At 39.3% G+C, this 16,416-nt stretch overlaps 1 protein-coding gene across 2 annotated transcripts in view; it reads right to left on the bottom strand.

Moving 5' to 3' along the window:
- Window positions 1-7,940, bottom strand: part of ATL2 (atlastin GTPase 2) — a 50,713-nt gene extending 42,773 nt beyond the window's left edge. Inside the window, exon 1 of one of the 2 annotated variants that reach the window (XM_060248687.1) lies at window positions 7,804-7,940. In XM_060248687.1, coding sequence (XP_060104670.1) covers window positions 7,804-7,873 — 70 coding nt within the window. In that variant the 5' untranslated portion in view covers window positions 7,874-7,940. The remainder of the gene's footprint in view (window positions 1-7,803) is intronic. The other variant, XM_060248695.1, reaches the window with a different exon arrangement.
- Between the last annotated feature and the right edge of the window lie 8,476 nt (window positions 7,941-16,416).

Below are 16,416 nucleotides of genomic sequence, written 5' to 3'. Positions count from 1 at the left end.
GCAAAGTTTTTAGCTGGTGTCACAAGAATAAGATTTGATTGCAAATAAAAATCATAATACCAGAAGTATTTGTTACCATTTCAGCAAGGAGGAAGAGGCGAGATAACCTCATTCTCTACAACTTGATTTAAGGTTTTAATAAAGTATCTGAAGGCCACTTCCAGCCTAACACCATACTTTAAACAGATAATGATTCTATGACTTGTATCCTATGCAGAGTTAGAGTTGCACTAGATGGAGACTTTCTCTGACTCCCCTTCTCATTGTAGATGTGCTATTCCAGATTGTGTTCCTGTGCATCAGTGGACCCCCAGAATACCGTAGGAGGCAAACTGGAGTTTTAAGGTGAGATGTAGAAATTAGCTAAATTATGCCTTTCAGCTTTCATAGATGCAGTTATACAACTGAAACTGTGGTTATACGCTCTTGTGAGAAAACCAGGGTAAAAGAAAAGAACACTAGATGATTATAATCTCTTGACTTGTATAACTAAGAAGAAAGGCATACTACCTCTTGTATTGCACACACTAGGTAGACTTGCATTATTCTTTCTTGCTAAGACAAGTATTACAATCCAGACAAGAGCATACTTTGAGTAATTCTATATTTCCTTAATTAGGCCTGTTGCCTATGCTGCAGAGCAAGCAAAGAGGTATCACCTTCCAAACATAAAACAGCTGAGCACTAGTATACAAGCACATCACATCAAACTCAACAACAAAACAATGTTTACCTAAATTTTCTTCTTGAATCATTCAGTTTCCAAAATAACTGAATACATGCTCATCTTTTTGGGAGGAAAGAGACTCATGGCAGTTTCAAGACCAACATTTTATTCCAGGTATAAGCTTTTGTGTGCAAGCACACTGCCTCCCTCATCCTGCTGCAGGCCAAAATGAACCCTGACCACCCTCTCATGAACTGCATGTCAGGGCAGGACATTTCGGGCTGCAGCAGGAGGCAGAGTCACACACAAGTAGTGGAAATCATCACATAAACAGAAACATTTCTGTGGATCCAGCCTCTTGTATTTTATGTTGGGGAAGAGAAAAGTAGCTCCCACTTTTGAGGGGCACACTTGCAAAGTACAAAATGGGGTCCCATTTCAAAACATTTGAGAACCAATGCACTATGATCATTCACTGATACCACATTATATCCCTGTTTTCTGCCCTGTAGCTATTTAAGCTTTGCAATATGTTCATGTTTTAATATTATGAGTAGCTGCATTGGAACATGGAATGTAAGATCTATGAATCAAGGTAAGCTAGAGTCTCCTGAGAAACCTGTATAAGGGTCAAGAAGCAACTATCAGAATGGGATATGGAACAACTGATTGGTTTAGAATATGGAAAGGAGTTTGACAAAGATGTATATTGTCACCCTGCTTATTTAATTTATATGCAGAGTACATCATGTGGAATGCCGGCCTGGGTGAAGCACAAGCGGGAATTAAGATTGCCAGGAAAAACATCAACAACCTCATATATGCAGATGTCACCACTCTAATGGCAGAAAGTGAGGACCTAAAGAACCTCTTGTTGAGGGTGAAAGAGGAGAGCACAAAAGTAGCCTTGAAACTCAACATCAAAAAAACTAAGATCACGGCATCCGGCCCCATCACACCTTGGCAAATAGAAGGAGAAGACATAGAGGTCATGACAGATTTCAAATTTCTGGGATCCAAGATCACTGCAGATGGTGACTGTAGCCATGACATTAAAAGACATCTGCTCCTTGGGAGGAAAGCTATGGCAAACCTAGGCAGTATAATAAAAAGTAGAAACATCACCCTGCCAACAAAAGTCTGTATAGTCAAAGCGATGGAATTCCCAGTAGTAATGTATGACTGTGAGAGTTGAACCATAAGGAAGGCTGAGTGCAGAAGAATAGATGCTTTTGAGCTGTGGTGCTGGAGAAGAATCTTGAGAGTCCCTTGGACTGCAAAAAGATCAAGTCAGACCTAAGGGAAATCAACCCAGACTGTTCCCTGGACAGCATTACTGATGTAACTAACATGAATTTGAGCAGACTTTGGAGGATGGTGGAAGACAGGAGGGCCTGGCGTGACTTTGTCCACGGGGTCGCAACCAGTCAGACTCGACTGCGCGACTGAACAACAAAATGACCAGAAACTGTTCAAGCCAATAACTTATCAGCCCTTTACCTCTAAAAGTTTTTGACACATACAGGGACAGACCATTAAGTACCACTAAGTTTACAGGGACTGCCTCCTAAATGCACACAGAATTGTTATGCCAATTTAAGAAAGTAAAATAACCTGCTATTCCCAGCTCTACATGCATGGAAAGGATCAGAGACAAATCTTTTCACAACTGACAACCCCCCACCTTTGTCAAAGTAACTCTGCAGTGTGAAAAAGATATTAAGTTTATGACGAAGTGCTCTGGAATGATCTTTGTAATGTTTGAACTGTCAACAGACGTCTACTAACATACATGTTTCAGAATATTATATATATATAATTTCCAAAATGGGAAATGTGACTTAAGCCAATCCACCAAGTAGCACCAATTAGAAATGCCAGTATAACTGTAATGTCTAAAATCAGGAGTTCATATGTTGAAATGTTCTAGCTAATATTTCCCTTACAGAAGCTTCAGAATAAGGATCAATTGGCAATTACTGGCTAGAAAAGACATTCCCAAGCAACCAACAAGGACATGACACCTGACGTATTCCTATAGGTTACAGCATGGGACAATATGTTCTGGTGAAGCTTTGAGTGAAGTAATAAAGAATGGCAGGTTAAAGCCCACTTTTAAAATCTCCCCCACAAGTGTGAAAGTGCCTTAAAAGGCTATTGTTCAGTATATGTAGAGAAATCCTATGATGTTATTCAGAAACAAGTCCCATGTGAACAATGGCACTCTAGGTATATGTGTATAGGATGGCAGCCCAGATCACACAGCAGGAAGTTTGAGCAAGATTACTATATTATTTTGTCCAGCAATGAGTCCACATCCTGGACTTGCAGGCACAACTCACATCAGCTGAGGCCAGACCAGTGTTCCCTCTAAGCTGAGTTAATGTGAGCTAGCTCACAGCTTTTAGCCTCCAGCTCACACATTTGTCTCAGCTCAGAAGGATGGCCCCAGAGCAAACTAATTAATGCAGCAGCAAAATCTCTCCCTCACAACTTTAATGCCAGTAGATCATGAAGTAGAATTTTTGCTCACAGGACTCTACAGCTTAATGGGAGCAGTGGGCCATACATATATGACCGCCAGCCATTTCTGCCTGGCCAGAATATGCTCAAAACTGGCAAGGCAGGCTGAAGGATCAATTAGTAATCCAGTTGAGCAGCCAGGGGGAGTGCATCAAATCATCAAGCCCTGTCCAGGGGAGAGGTCAATCCACCTGAGGCAGAGCTCCAGGACATTCATTGGTTGGATGTAGGGGGAAGGAATAAACCCTGGGAGGAGACTGGAAGGGTGGGCTATTTAAAGAAGAAATTTATTCTAATTACTACACTACTAATAAACATTATAGTAGAAGCCAAACATCACTTTTCCTGACTGCATAAACAATTTTCTAGTGATTTATTCATGAACTTTTTTAAAAAAGTATATTTTCAGATTTTTAGAACTCTTGAGTTTATAGTATTAGAGATTTAGATTAAAAAATCCAAGTGTTTCTGTATGTAGGGGCCAAGTCATATAGCTGACATTTTGGAAGTAGTGTACTGCAATGAAATGTATGCCCAGCATGCACACACTCAGGTCTATACAAACTTTTCATTCTAAATCTTCAAAACTTAGTGGCTAGTTCCTGTCATCCTTCCACTTTGGGTTTAAAAAGTTACAGGGGGAAAAAGCAAGCATTTGTAAATCAACTGTACTGTTCTGGGTTTTTCATAGCTTTATCTTGTTTTATTTTGTGAGCTGGCTCCAGCAGGTCACCAAAGAGACAGAATATAAATGTTTTAAATGTAGTCCAGGTTTTCCCCACTCTTAGTTGCCTTTTCCCCACTCTGAGTTCTAATCATAGAACTCTGAGCACTTGTACCTTGGCCCTAAGATACATTTAAAGTATGTGAGGTCTTACTGTAACAGCATCAGATAACATATTTGACTCACTGACTTAAAAGCCCTGTTGAAAAGGCATTGTTCAACCTTTTCAGAGACTGAAAGGGCCAAAAAGGCAGGCCTCCTGGAGTAGGAAAATAAGTACAGCACCATCTCAGTTAAGGCCCTAGATGTCACTGTTGCCACCTGCACCTTCAAAGCAGAAGTTATGTGCATATCTTCGAGTAAATATGGGGACACAACTTAAAATCAGTACCAGCACTCTGAATTGGCCTTGGAAGCAATGGTAACCAATGAAGTTCTTTCAGTATTACTTAGAGCCCCACAGAATGTATTGCAAATATCTAGTATTAGGCTCCCACACCAGAAACCATAGTAGTTAACTCTTTCCTAGAACAGGATACAACATAATAATCAAGCAAAGATAGAAGGCAGCACTCCCAGCCACAGCTTGCAGCTAAGCTTACTGTCTTCAAAACCCTTCCCAAGCTGGATTTGCCTCTTTGCTTTTTCTTGAACCCCACTTCCCCATCCTTTGGGATTCTCTAACCAGTGATTCACTGTATTCACACAATAGGTATGCTAGTTACAGCTGACTTCTGTATTCCCCCACGTACTCTTGACCTTTTGCTTCCAGGCCTATTAAGCATGCCAGCCCTTTTTCTTTAATGCCATAATGGTAGGCATGCAAAGAGGCTGGCTTGGATTCACTTGAGCCTTTCCACATGTTAAGTACTACTTTCTCACCTCCCTGTTCCACTGCAGCCCAAATGCAGTTCCTGCATAGGAACAGCATTTCAGGGGGAATTTTGCGCTGAAGCAGTGAAAAGCACAGTGGAGGATTAAAATTACTATTTCCTTTTATGCAATACATAAGGAGCATTTAAAAAGTTCTCCTCCAAGATAAGGTTGCAGTTCCTCTCAACTTCTAAATGCAACACCTACATGGTAAAGCAACTAATAAAAAGACAAAAAAAGCAGAGAAACACAGGAAACTGCAGAAGACAAGACAAGCTATATCTAAACAGCTATTGTAATGATAGCAATGAACTGTTGTTTTTCTGTATTTCACTGAAGTAGAAAGCACATGAGCTCTTCATTACAAATGACCATTAAACCACAACATGCCTGTTGTTCTGAGGTTTCCACTAAACAATGTATCAGTATCTATACTTAATGACTGAAAAAAGGAACAATTGGTTTATAACCAAGTAGTCATACTCTATATGATAGTTTTCTAGTGTAAGTTGTTGAACATTGGGAAGTTTATATTTTCTCCAACAGATCAGTGTCTGATTTTGTAACAATTTAGTAGCTTAACACTGGAAAGTTTTGTAACACTACACTGTTAATTGCTGGTACATCCTATCCAGAACACTGTTTTTCCATAAAGCACTTAGGGATTAGAACATTAAAGTCTTGAAGTAGCCTCCAAATGCAAGGGGCTATGATGCAAGCTCTGTATGGTGAGGCCTCCAAATTCTGCCCTCCTTTCCAGAAGCAGTCTAACACTCAGTAAGAAACAACCTTCAGAGAAAGAGAGAGGGGTCACAGCAAGTCCTGAAAAAGGCTCTTAGGCAGTTTCAGAAAACCTGTTTGCTGCACTAAACTGCTATAAACAAGGATCAGGGTCCATTTTTAAAATTAGGCAATGAGCTCAAGGGAATTTGACTTCTAAAGTTAATAACCATCTTAAAATTTAAATGGCATAAGTCACACAACTGCAATGCATATCTAGTTTAGGAATCAGTTTATAGTTTAAAGACAAAGATCAAGATCTTTTTTTAAAAAAAGTAATGAACAAAGCCCATACTCTCATTTTAACATTTTCCCCTATACATTATGGACTATTAATTAGTCTGCCTGTATTTCCGCAATTAAACCTAACCTATTTGGAAATTTCATTTTCAGTAACAAAGCAAATAATTTCTTAGGCATCGTTAGTAGTGCAAGAAATGTCATAGAGTCATGCCGAATATTTTAGCACAATGAAAATGTTCTAAGTATATTAATCAGAGCTCTACAAGTTTGGGCTAAATATTGACATCCTCATCTTCTCAAGCCCTTTGACACTTCCAAGTATACACACAAACACACAGTGACAAAGCACTATTATCCATATTTACTTATGGGGATAAGTGAAACAAGAATCATACTAGTATATTTCCCTAGCAGTTTGGCAACCAATAGGCATGCAAACATATCACATGATGTACACAAATACATGACTCCCTGGCCAGTTGCCAATTCAAACCATATTGGAGAGGAGAATAAGGTTCACTACAATTATCAGTTTGCTTCTATATTTCTTCTCAGTATCCCATTCAGCATATATAGAGGCTGGTTTGGGCAAACTGTGAGAATTAGCTGCACAACGAACAACTCAGGCTTTTCCTATAATGAGAAAAGCAGTAGTGAACAAAGAATCATATTACTTTCAGAGTATTCAAAAGTAGGTCACAGCATAAATAAGCAGAGCACATTGCATTATAATCAAAGGAGATTTCTCCATACAACCCCACTGCCTCAGCTACCAATCACAGCTTCCAAGAACCTACCAGAGGCATTTCTCCACCCTCCTCACTCATCAAATGTGTGACACAATTGGTTTGTTACGCCATATGACATTATTCTAGCTCTTACTACTTGAAAGTATGCAATCAGACACAACATCTTTCTTAACAGTTGGTCTTCCTAGCTCAGTCAGCCTGAGTTTAATACACTGGAGACAATGATGCGAACGCAACGTTCCACCTAATTACAAATTACCAGCCCCCAATGAACACCACAGCCATAACCCAGTCAGGAAGCCTGCTTAAAAAGAAACCATCAGCTAATTTAGGATTTTAACAATACAACTGATTGACTAAAAATAAACGAGTACATTCACCATCCTTCTAGCCAGATAAAGAAATGTTTACTGTGTACTTCAGAAGCAACCCAGGAGGTTATGTGTCCACATAGCCCACAAATGAATACACATGGGCAATAGTGTCTTCCACACCCTCCATGCACCAGTCAGAGCTTGCCACATGTTACACCTCAGGGGCACTGACAAACCAGACTGCTGTCTCTCATACTTTAAGAAGCCAAGCCTGCTACTTCAATCACTAACCCATACCTATCGGCAGTAAGAAGGCCACCCACTCCCCTCCTCTCAAAACCATCACCCACCCGTGATCATGATACATCACATCTTCCCACCCAGAAATGAGGCCATTAGCCGGAAAGCATCTCTCAAATCATAGCCCTCAGTCTAAATCACTGATCATCCAAACAAGACAACTCGCATCCTTCCCCATGCACCGACTAAACAGCTTTGCGTTTTAAAACTGCAACCCTACATCACAGATCTTCCATTGAACTGGAAAAGGCTCACACCGGGAAAGCCTGACCAAGCTCGGAGTGCCCTATCACCCACCTGCCTCTCTCCATACCCTCCGACCAAACCACCGGTGGACGGACCAGGGAAAGAGACTGCACCCCGACCCCCTCAACGCCCAGGCCTAACTACCCCACCCCAAAGGTTGCCTATCCGAAAGAGGAGTAAGGGAGAGGGAAGTGAACGAGGTCGCTGTCCTCTCCCACAGCTGCAAGACGTTGGCAACCCCTCTTGCCGACCTCACCGCTGTGCCCCCAGAGAGGCGACTCCCTCTAAGCCGCTTTCCCGCCCGCGGCTGTCTCGGGAAAGGGCGCCAGCTTTAAGGCCTGCTGTCCACACCACCCCTTTCACTCGAGGATAGGCGTTAGTTACCTGCCAAGGCCGGCTGTAGCCGAGGCAGCTCTACTGGCTGCCCGTACCGAGCCGCGTCCCCTTCCGCCATCTTGTCCAGGTTTAAAATTAACTCCCCGTGACGTCAAACGCCGCCGCGAGCCCTTTATCGCCGAGTAGCGCGCGCGCGCAGCGCAGTTTATCAATGCGAGGTCCTAGCGCCGTATTTTTAAAGGTTTTCACTCTCGCCCTGCAACCGCTAGTGCGCACGCGTTCACGCCTCAGCTCTTTCCCGCGCGCTCGAGTCTACTGCAAGAAGCAGCCGTGTGTTCTCAGATCCTTAAGGTTGTTTAGTGCATGGCACGCGAAGAACTGTTCCGAATTCGATCGAGATGGTAGCACCAGCCGTGTTAGTCTGTCTGTAGCAGTAGAAAAGGGTAAGAGTTCCGTAATACCTTCAAAACTAACAAAATTTGTGGCAGGAGCTTTTATAAATCATTGCTCACCTCTTCAGGTACAAAGTTAGAGTCCAGTGGCACCTTTAACACACACCAAGTTTGTTGTCTTAAAGGTGCCACTAGACTACAGCTTTGTTCTGTTGCTTCAAACCAACATGGCTGCTAAGCTCAATCTTTCTTCCAATACAGCTAGATTGTGAGTCCATCTGTCCTTTATATTGGGAAGCGGAGTGATTTCAGATGCTAAATGATATTAGAAGGCAAATAACAATAGCTGGTGTGATTGGATTATGTGTGATATGCAGAGAGGTAGTGTAGGCATGTTAAAATCAGCACTGGTAACAAGACAGGAAACCTAGGTTTGGATTCTCTGGACTGAGGGTGTGTGACTGGCCCAAGGTCGCCCAGCAAGCTTCCATGGAAGAGTGGGAATTCGAACCTGGGTCTTTCAGATCCTAATCTGAAACTCTCCACACCGACTCTTGTATGGTGGCTGCATTGAACAGTACTGAGCTGCTGGGCCTGGATGAACCATGTAACTTGTGCAGTATCAAATTGACCATTGGTTGTTGCTGGGTTCGACCCCAATGAGCCTTGCCCATTCACCTGCCTTCTACTGATAGAAGCCAAGGCTTGAAGGCCATACTGTTATGGTGCCTAGGAATGGCCACAAAGGGCATTTGTTTTGTAAAGCTACTATGATGTTTCTATAATTTGGGGGGATGTTTAACCCCCATGTGTTGTATTTTAATTGCAGATTTGTCTGCAAACCTTAGACTTTCCTCAGGTTTGTAGAAAGATCTATCTTTTCTGATTATGGATCCGTGCTCTGGATTTAAGTATCCACAGATTTAGTATTGCTGAGAGTTAGATATACTGATATCACTTCAGTGCTGTAGCAATTCCCAGTTAGCTAACTGCATTTATTCTTTTTATTGGAGGGGCAGTATTTTGTATACGTTGCATGCATGTGTGTGTTTGCACCTGGAAGTCATGTCAACCTCTGGTGACTGACCCTTCTGAAGGCCTGGAGGATATTCAGAGAGGTGGCTGAATACAGCCTGACCCTGCTTTCCGACTCGGTATTTCAAGCAAGTCTCCCATCCAAGTACTAACCACAGTCGACCCTGCTTAGCTTCTGAGATCTGATAAGATCAAGCTTGCCTGGGCTATCCAGGTCAGGGCAGCATTTATTCTCAAGAGATCAGGATATGGAACGAAGGACACATTGATTAAGTGGAGCAAGCTTGCACCTCAGAGCAGGGTAAACAGCAATAAAATATTTTAAATAAATAAAAGCCCCAGTCATGTTTTGGGGCAGGTGTAGGTTTATGTGTATTCCAAAGGGAAGTCCATGTTAGTTTGTTAGTGTGTGTATTCCAAATGGTTAGACCATGTTAGTTTGATAATGTGTGTGTGTTAATTTGGAGGTACAAAGAGTAAAGAAAATCCATGGAAAGAAATTAAGTTGCAAAAGAAAGTGGAGATGATATTTCATATCCTAAACCAAACATCTTGCTTGGGCATTGTCCAAACCTTTTCTGCCTAAGCTGATTTCTATATTTTGTCTGCTTCTACATTTTGGCAGTGTCCCAGATTGTAAACCCATTCATTAATTTCTGGGATTTTATTATTCTTCCCATATAATATAATTTATAGTCCAGCAATAAGTAGTTTTGCTGTCAATTCCTGTTGTACCTTTCAAACAGCACCCTGTAGATAACCACACAGTATTATCAGTGAATCTCTTGGTAAATTAATTATTTATTCTATATATAAAACCAACTATTCCAGAAATATGATAGACATTACCTTTCAGTAGATTTGGGTGTGTTAAAGTAGCCTTATGAATACTTACTTCCTGATTCATCTAGTGAATTCATGGTTGAGGCAAGATATGAAGCAAGGAATTTCTGATATAGTGCACACTCTCAGAACTCTACATGAATTATGAATCTGGTTTAAGGGCCACTTCACAAAGTCCTCATGTCTGCTGATGGACAACATGAGGACTTTGCATCAAACATTCAGAGTTTGTGCCTCCCAAACGCACCATACCCTTTTCTCCTCACTAATTCAGCACACAGGTAGAAGCAACTTCAGCTTTCTTCCCCCAAGCCAATTTGACTCTTTCAAACCATCCAGTGGAGCCATTATTGGCTTCATTTACAAAATCAGGGTATTTACGTGACTACACACATACTTTGCAGAGATAGTGGCCTGATGGGGCTGATTGAGGAAACAAAAATGGTGTGGGGAATGTGGAGATTAAAGCCACTTCCTCTTGTACAATGAGAAAAGAGCTTGTATGAGTTGGGGAGGAGGGGAGAAAACACCATTTGGACATCTGATGCAAACTCTTCATATCATCCACTTACACACATAAAGACTTCACAGCATGTGAACTAGTTCCCAAAATTAAAATTAACCCAAGTTGTATAGGAGGTGCTTCTAGAGAGATGCCTCTTGACTCCAACCAGTCCAGCATATTATACTGAAAGGGGCTGTTCTGTCTGTATCTTCCAAGGTGATCAAGCTAAGGGACGAACTAGATGTGATGTCTACCATATGACTATCACAGGGACTGGCAGTCACTTTACATGATCTTGGTGGGTGCGATTTTTAAATTATCCTTTTCTTTTTATTTGCAGACCACAAATTGCTTTTTGAAATTCTTGTTAGTTGGAAAATTAATTACTAAATTCTTGTTAGTTGGAAAATTAATTTACCACAGTGTGTGGGCTGGTGTTGAAAAGCTTTAAGACAGAAATTACCTTGGGCCTGTTGAACTAGTAGGTGCAATTAATTGGGTTGCCAGTTCCTACTGTCTAGTACGTCATCTGTGCCTTTGCAAGCTGCTCCCAAGGGCCAAGAGGAGAGCATGCATTTGAGTGAGGGAGACTCACTGGTCAGAAGGCTGCCTGAGGCAGAATGATCCAGGAGCCAGGCTAGAACCAGTGGGAGGAACTGCAGTGGTCATTTCCCTAGGTTTCCCTGTTGAATCACCACTTGCTCAGATGCGCAGAGACATATGCAGCAATAGCAAGGAGCATAGACACTATGTCGGCCACAGCCATGTTCGTGGGGCCCCAGCAGGATCTGCATTTCCACCCCAATCAGGCTCCATTTGCTAGGGTACCTCTCTGAGGTACATGCTGTAGCTGTCCAGGTGAACCCAAGCAGTCCATCGAAGAAGTGCTCTGCAACTGCTCCATCCACTGCTGCTGCATAGCATCCTGATCCTGAAAGGCAATGTGATCCATGGTTGCTTGGTCACAGGGCGGGGGGGGGGCAAACTGCCAATCATCCCAAACCACAGTTCCAGAGGAGTTAGCCATGTTAGTCTGTTGCTGCAAAATAGTAAAGAGTCCAGTAGCACCTTTAAGACTAACAAATGTTATTGTAGCATAAGCTTTCGAGAAACACAGCTCTGATGAAGAGAGCTGTGTTTCTTTTTTGTTTAAAACCATTTATTATAATGTAATATATTGTAGTAGCATATTATCAATTGTTATTAAAAGTTAATACACATATATAACATTTTCTCCACTCCACCCCCCTTTTGGTGACCCCCAGCAGTGCCAACCCCCTTAACAAACAGCTTCCTATTATTATTTTATTTAATTTGTTATAAGGTAATAAACTCTATCTATTAAAGAATCTTTCTTCATAAAAAAGCAAGAAGAAAAAATACCAAAGGCTATAATTGTAGTCCATCCTCATGATAGTCCTTATTCATTCACAAAGAAATGAAAAAGTTATAATCCAATAATCCCATTTTTTAAACTGTAATCCATAAATAGTTTCTTTAAAGATTAACTATTGTCAAAGATCACCAAATGTTCTTTAACGTTCCGCTGTTTTTCAACATACTTTTGAAACTTTCCCCACTCAATTTTAAACTTCTCTAGATCTTGTTCTTTTAAGATTCTTGTAAGTTTGTCCATTTCACTCCAATGCATAACTTTCAAAGACCATTCCCACATTTCTGGTATTTTGTCTTGTTTCCACATTTGTGCATATAATGTCCGTGCAGCTGAAAGCATATACCAAATTATCATTCTATCTTGCTTTTGGAGTGTTTCCATTTGTAATCCCAACAAAAAGATGTCTGGTGTCTTTTTAATATTATATCCCAAAACTTTCGAAATCTCTTGCTGAATCATTTGCCAAAATTGTTTTGCCTTTTCTCACGTCCACCACATATGGTAGAAAGATCCTTCATGGTGTTTACATTTCCAACATCTATCCATTACCTGATTGTTCATTTTTGCCAATTTCTTAGGTGTCATATACCACCTATATAACATTTTGAAACAGTTTTCTTTAATGTTGTAACATGTAGATTATCTTCATAGAGTTCTTCCATAAGTATTCCCATGACTCCATCAGTATTTCCTTAATTATATTTATTGCCCATTTTATCATTTGTGATTTAAATCACAAATCTTAAATCTTCGTTCGCGAAGTCAAGCCGAGAGAGAGAGAGATTTAACTACTTCATCTTCCATAGACCATTTCAATAATAGTTTGTACGGTATGTCTTTGAAATCAGCTTTTCATTTTCCCCAAACAGCATTCTCTCCAGTTCTGTTTGTTCTTGTCTTATTCCATAGTTCTTAATGTCCTGTTCAAGCAAACTCTTTATTTGCTGCAATTGAAACCAATTATATTTATGTTGTATTTCTTCAGCTGATTTTAATTCCACCTTTCCACCTTAAATTTTTGGAAGTTGTTTATATGATAACCACTTCTCTTCTTTCATATCTGAATACAATTTTTTTACTTCTGTTGGTACAATCCAAAGCGGTTTCCTCTCATCCCCATATCTTTTATATTTTAACCAGGTATTTAACAGATTACTTCTGATCTAGTGATGTGAGAAGAAGCTGTCCATCTTATTTTTCCCATAGTACATGTAAGCATGCCATCGAAAAACATTTCCATGACCTTCTAATGCTAGTAACTTTCTATTTAATAATGTCATCCATTCCTTAATCCACACCAGGCATACTGCATCATGATACAGCTTTAATTGAAATCTGCCCCTTTCTTTCACATCTATCAGAATTTTCATTTTAATTCTTGGTTTTTTCCTGGCCCATACGAATTCTGAAAGTTTCCTTTGCCATTGATTAAATTGTTTGTTGTCTTTCACTATTTGAATTGTTTGAAACAGGAACATAATTCTCAGTAAGACATTCATCTTAATTGCAGAAATTCTGCCTAACATAGATTCAATTTGTTCCATTTTATCAAATCTCCATCGATCTTATGCCAGAGTTTCTCATAATTATTTTTATACAAATCAATATTTTTCGTTGTTATTTCCACATCTAAGTATTTTACTTCGGAAGTAACTTCACACTCTGTTAACCTCTGTAGTTCTTCCTGTTTACTCTTTGACATATTTTTGCACAAAATGTTCGATTTTTCTTTGTTTATGTAAAAGCCTGCCAATTCTGCATATTCTTGTATCTTACGAAGCAAATGGTGTTAAATGAGTGGGATTTTCATTTATAAACATCATATCATCTGCAAATGCTCTGTACTTATAAGAAAAACTTTCACTTTCAGTCCCTCTATCTCTTTATCTTCTTGAATTTGCATTAGCAAAACCGCTAAAGTCATTATAAATATCAGTGGAGATAGAGGGCAACCTTGTCTTGTTCCTTTACTTATTATCATTTTTTCCGTTAAATCTTCATTAATACAGAGCCTTGCTGATTGTTCAAAATATATCGCCTTTACCATTCTTATAAAATCTTCTCCCAATCTCAATTTCTCCATCACTGCAAACATAAAGTCCCAATGCACATTATCATATGCTTTCTCTGAGTCTGCAAAAAATAATGCTACTTCTTTTGTCTATATATGTCTATAACTGTTCTAATATTGTCTCTAATTTGTCTCTTGGGAAGAAATCCTGCTTGTTCTTCTTTAATAGAACTGTTCAAATGCAGTTTAAGGCGTTCTGCTAAAATTCTTGCATATATTTTATAGTCATTTTTAAGTAATGAAATTGGTCTATAGTTTTTCACATTTGTAGCTTCTCTGTCTTCTTTTGGTATCAAAGAAATTACTGCTTCTTTCCATGTGTTAGGAATTTTCCCGTCTGTTCTTATAATGTTCATCAATTTCTGAAGTTTTGGTAATAGCGTCTCCATGAGAACTTTATTAAATTTTGCTGTAAAGCCATCTGGACCCGGTGCTTTTCCTATCTTCATTAAGTTAATCGCCTCCTCTATTTCTCCTCTCTCAATTGGTTTATTCAACACATTCTCCATGTTTTCTGTTAAGGAGTTTACTTTAATTTTCTGTAGATATGATTTGGCTTCTAAACAGCTTGGCATAGTATTTATAAAATTCCCTTTTGATTCCTTCATGATCAACAATGTCTTTTCCTCCCGACACAATTTTGTTAATTACTTTATTCTCCCTTCTTTTTTTCATTTGCCAAGCCAAGTATTTTCCAGGTTTGTTCGCACCTTCAAAAGATTTCTTTTGGAGTCTTGTTAAATTCCATTCCACTTCTTTATTCAGCAAATGGCTCAGTTGACTTTGTAATATTGTAATCTCTCTTATGATTTTCTTTTTCCCAGGTCGCTTTTTAAGCTCCTCTTTTTTTCCAATTTCTTTCTGAATATCCATCATTTGCTTATTTTTGGCTCTTTTATCTTTATTGTTCAAAGTAATTAAAATGCCCCTCATTACTGCTTTATAAGTATCCCACATGATTCGAAATTGAGTATCCTCATTTTCATTTATTTGGAAGAAGCATTTAGTTTCCTTTTCCAGAGACACCACTATTTCCTGTTTCTGTAGCAAGTCCTCATTTATCCGCCACCGTAGAGTCTTTTTCCCTGATTTGGCAGACCACAATATTGGATTGTGGTCTGCTCTTGTTTTAGGAAGTATCTCTATTTTTTTCGTTAAAAGTCCAAGATCTTTTGTGGTCTAAATCATATCAATTCTCAAAAAAGAATTGTGCCTTGCAAAAAAATAAGTATAATCACGTTCTTTGGGGTTTAATTGCCTCCAAATGTCTTCTAAATGCTCTTGTTTTACCAATTCGAAGAATGATTTTGGTAATTTCCCTTCATTGTTTTTTTTCCCAGTTCTATCCAAAGCACTTTTCACTGTTCCATTAAAATCTCCCATTATCATAATTTGTTCATGCGCCACTTCGTCTAATTGTTGCATTATATCTTTAAAAAAAGAGTCTTTTGCTCCGTTTGGAGCATATATTCCCAGCAACAAAGTTCTTTTGTAGTTCAATGTCACTTCTACTGCAATATATCTGCCATCATCTTTAAAAATTAATTTCGGGTCTAATTCTTGTTTGATATAAAAAACTACACCCCTTTTTTTCTCCTTGGCCACTGAACAAAATTCCATACCAAGTTGCTTATTCCATAAAAAATTGTAATCCATTTGTTTAATATGTACTTCTTGCAAACATATTATGTTAAATTTTTGTTTCCCAATCCAATGAAAGGTTGCCCTTCTTTTTTGTGGTGAATTAAGTCCATATATATTCCAAGCTATTAATTTGTAATCCATAATGATTTCTATTCTTGATCTGTTTTCCCAAAGTCTTTATGATCCTTAAAAAAATGCCATTTGCTGAGTATTTGTAATAGTAAATCTCCGTCCTTTAAACTTAAAACTCAGTCCCTCTGGGAGTTCCCATCTGTATCTTATTTCTTCTTCTCTCAACTTTTCTGTCAACTTTTTGTAAAGTCTCCTGTCATTAATGACTTTCCTTGGCAATTCTTTCATAATTCTGACTCTACTGCCATCCACCTCCAATGTGCGCTTGAATTGTTTACTAAGAATCCTTCCCACCATGTCTCTTGTCACAAATCTCACTACCACATCTCTTGGCAATTTATTTCTTTGGCGTACTCCTAATTTACCCTTTAAATGTAGTCTTAAAAATGGTCAGTTTTGTCTGGGTCTTTTTCAAGAAATTCAGCAATAATTTTAATTATATATGTCCTTAAATCAGTAGTAGTAGACTCCGGCACCCCTCTTAGCCATATTTGGTTCTCCATTAGCTTACAGTCTAGTAATAATGCTTTCTCTTGCATTTTTTGGATAGTGGAATCTGCTTTATCCATTCTTGCATCTTTGTCTTTTACCTTTTTCTCCACCTTTTGAACTTTCTGTAACGCTGCTTGAGTATCTTTTCTGA

The sequence above is a fragment of the Heteronotia binoei genome, chromosome 1 (genome assembly GCF_032191835.1).
Source record: "Heteronotia binoei isolate CCM8104 ecotype False Entrance Well chromosome 1, APGP_CSIRO_Hbin_v1, whole genome shotgun sequence".
Lineage (NCBI taxonomy): Eukaryota > Metazoa > Chordata > Lepidosauria > Squamata > Gekkonidae > Heteronotia > Heteronotia binoei.
This window is presented reverse-complemented; position numbering and strand designations above follow the sequence as displayed.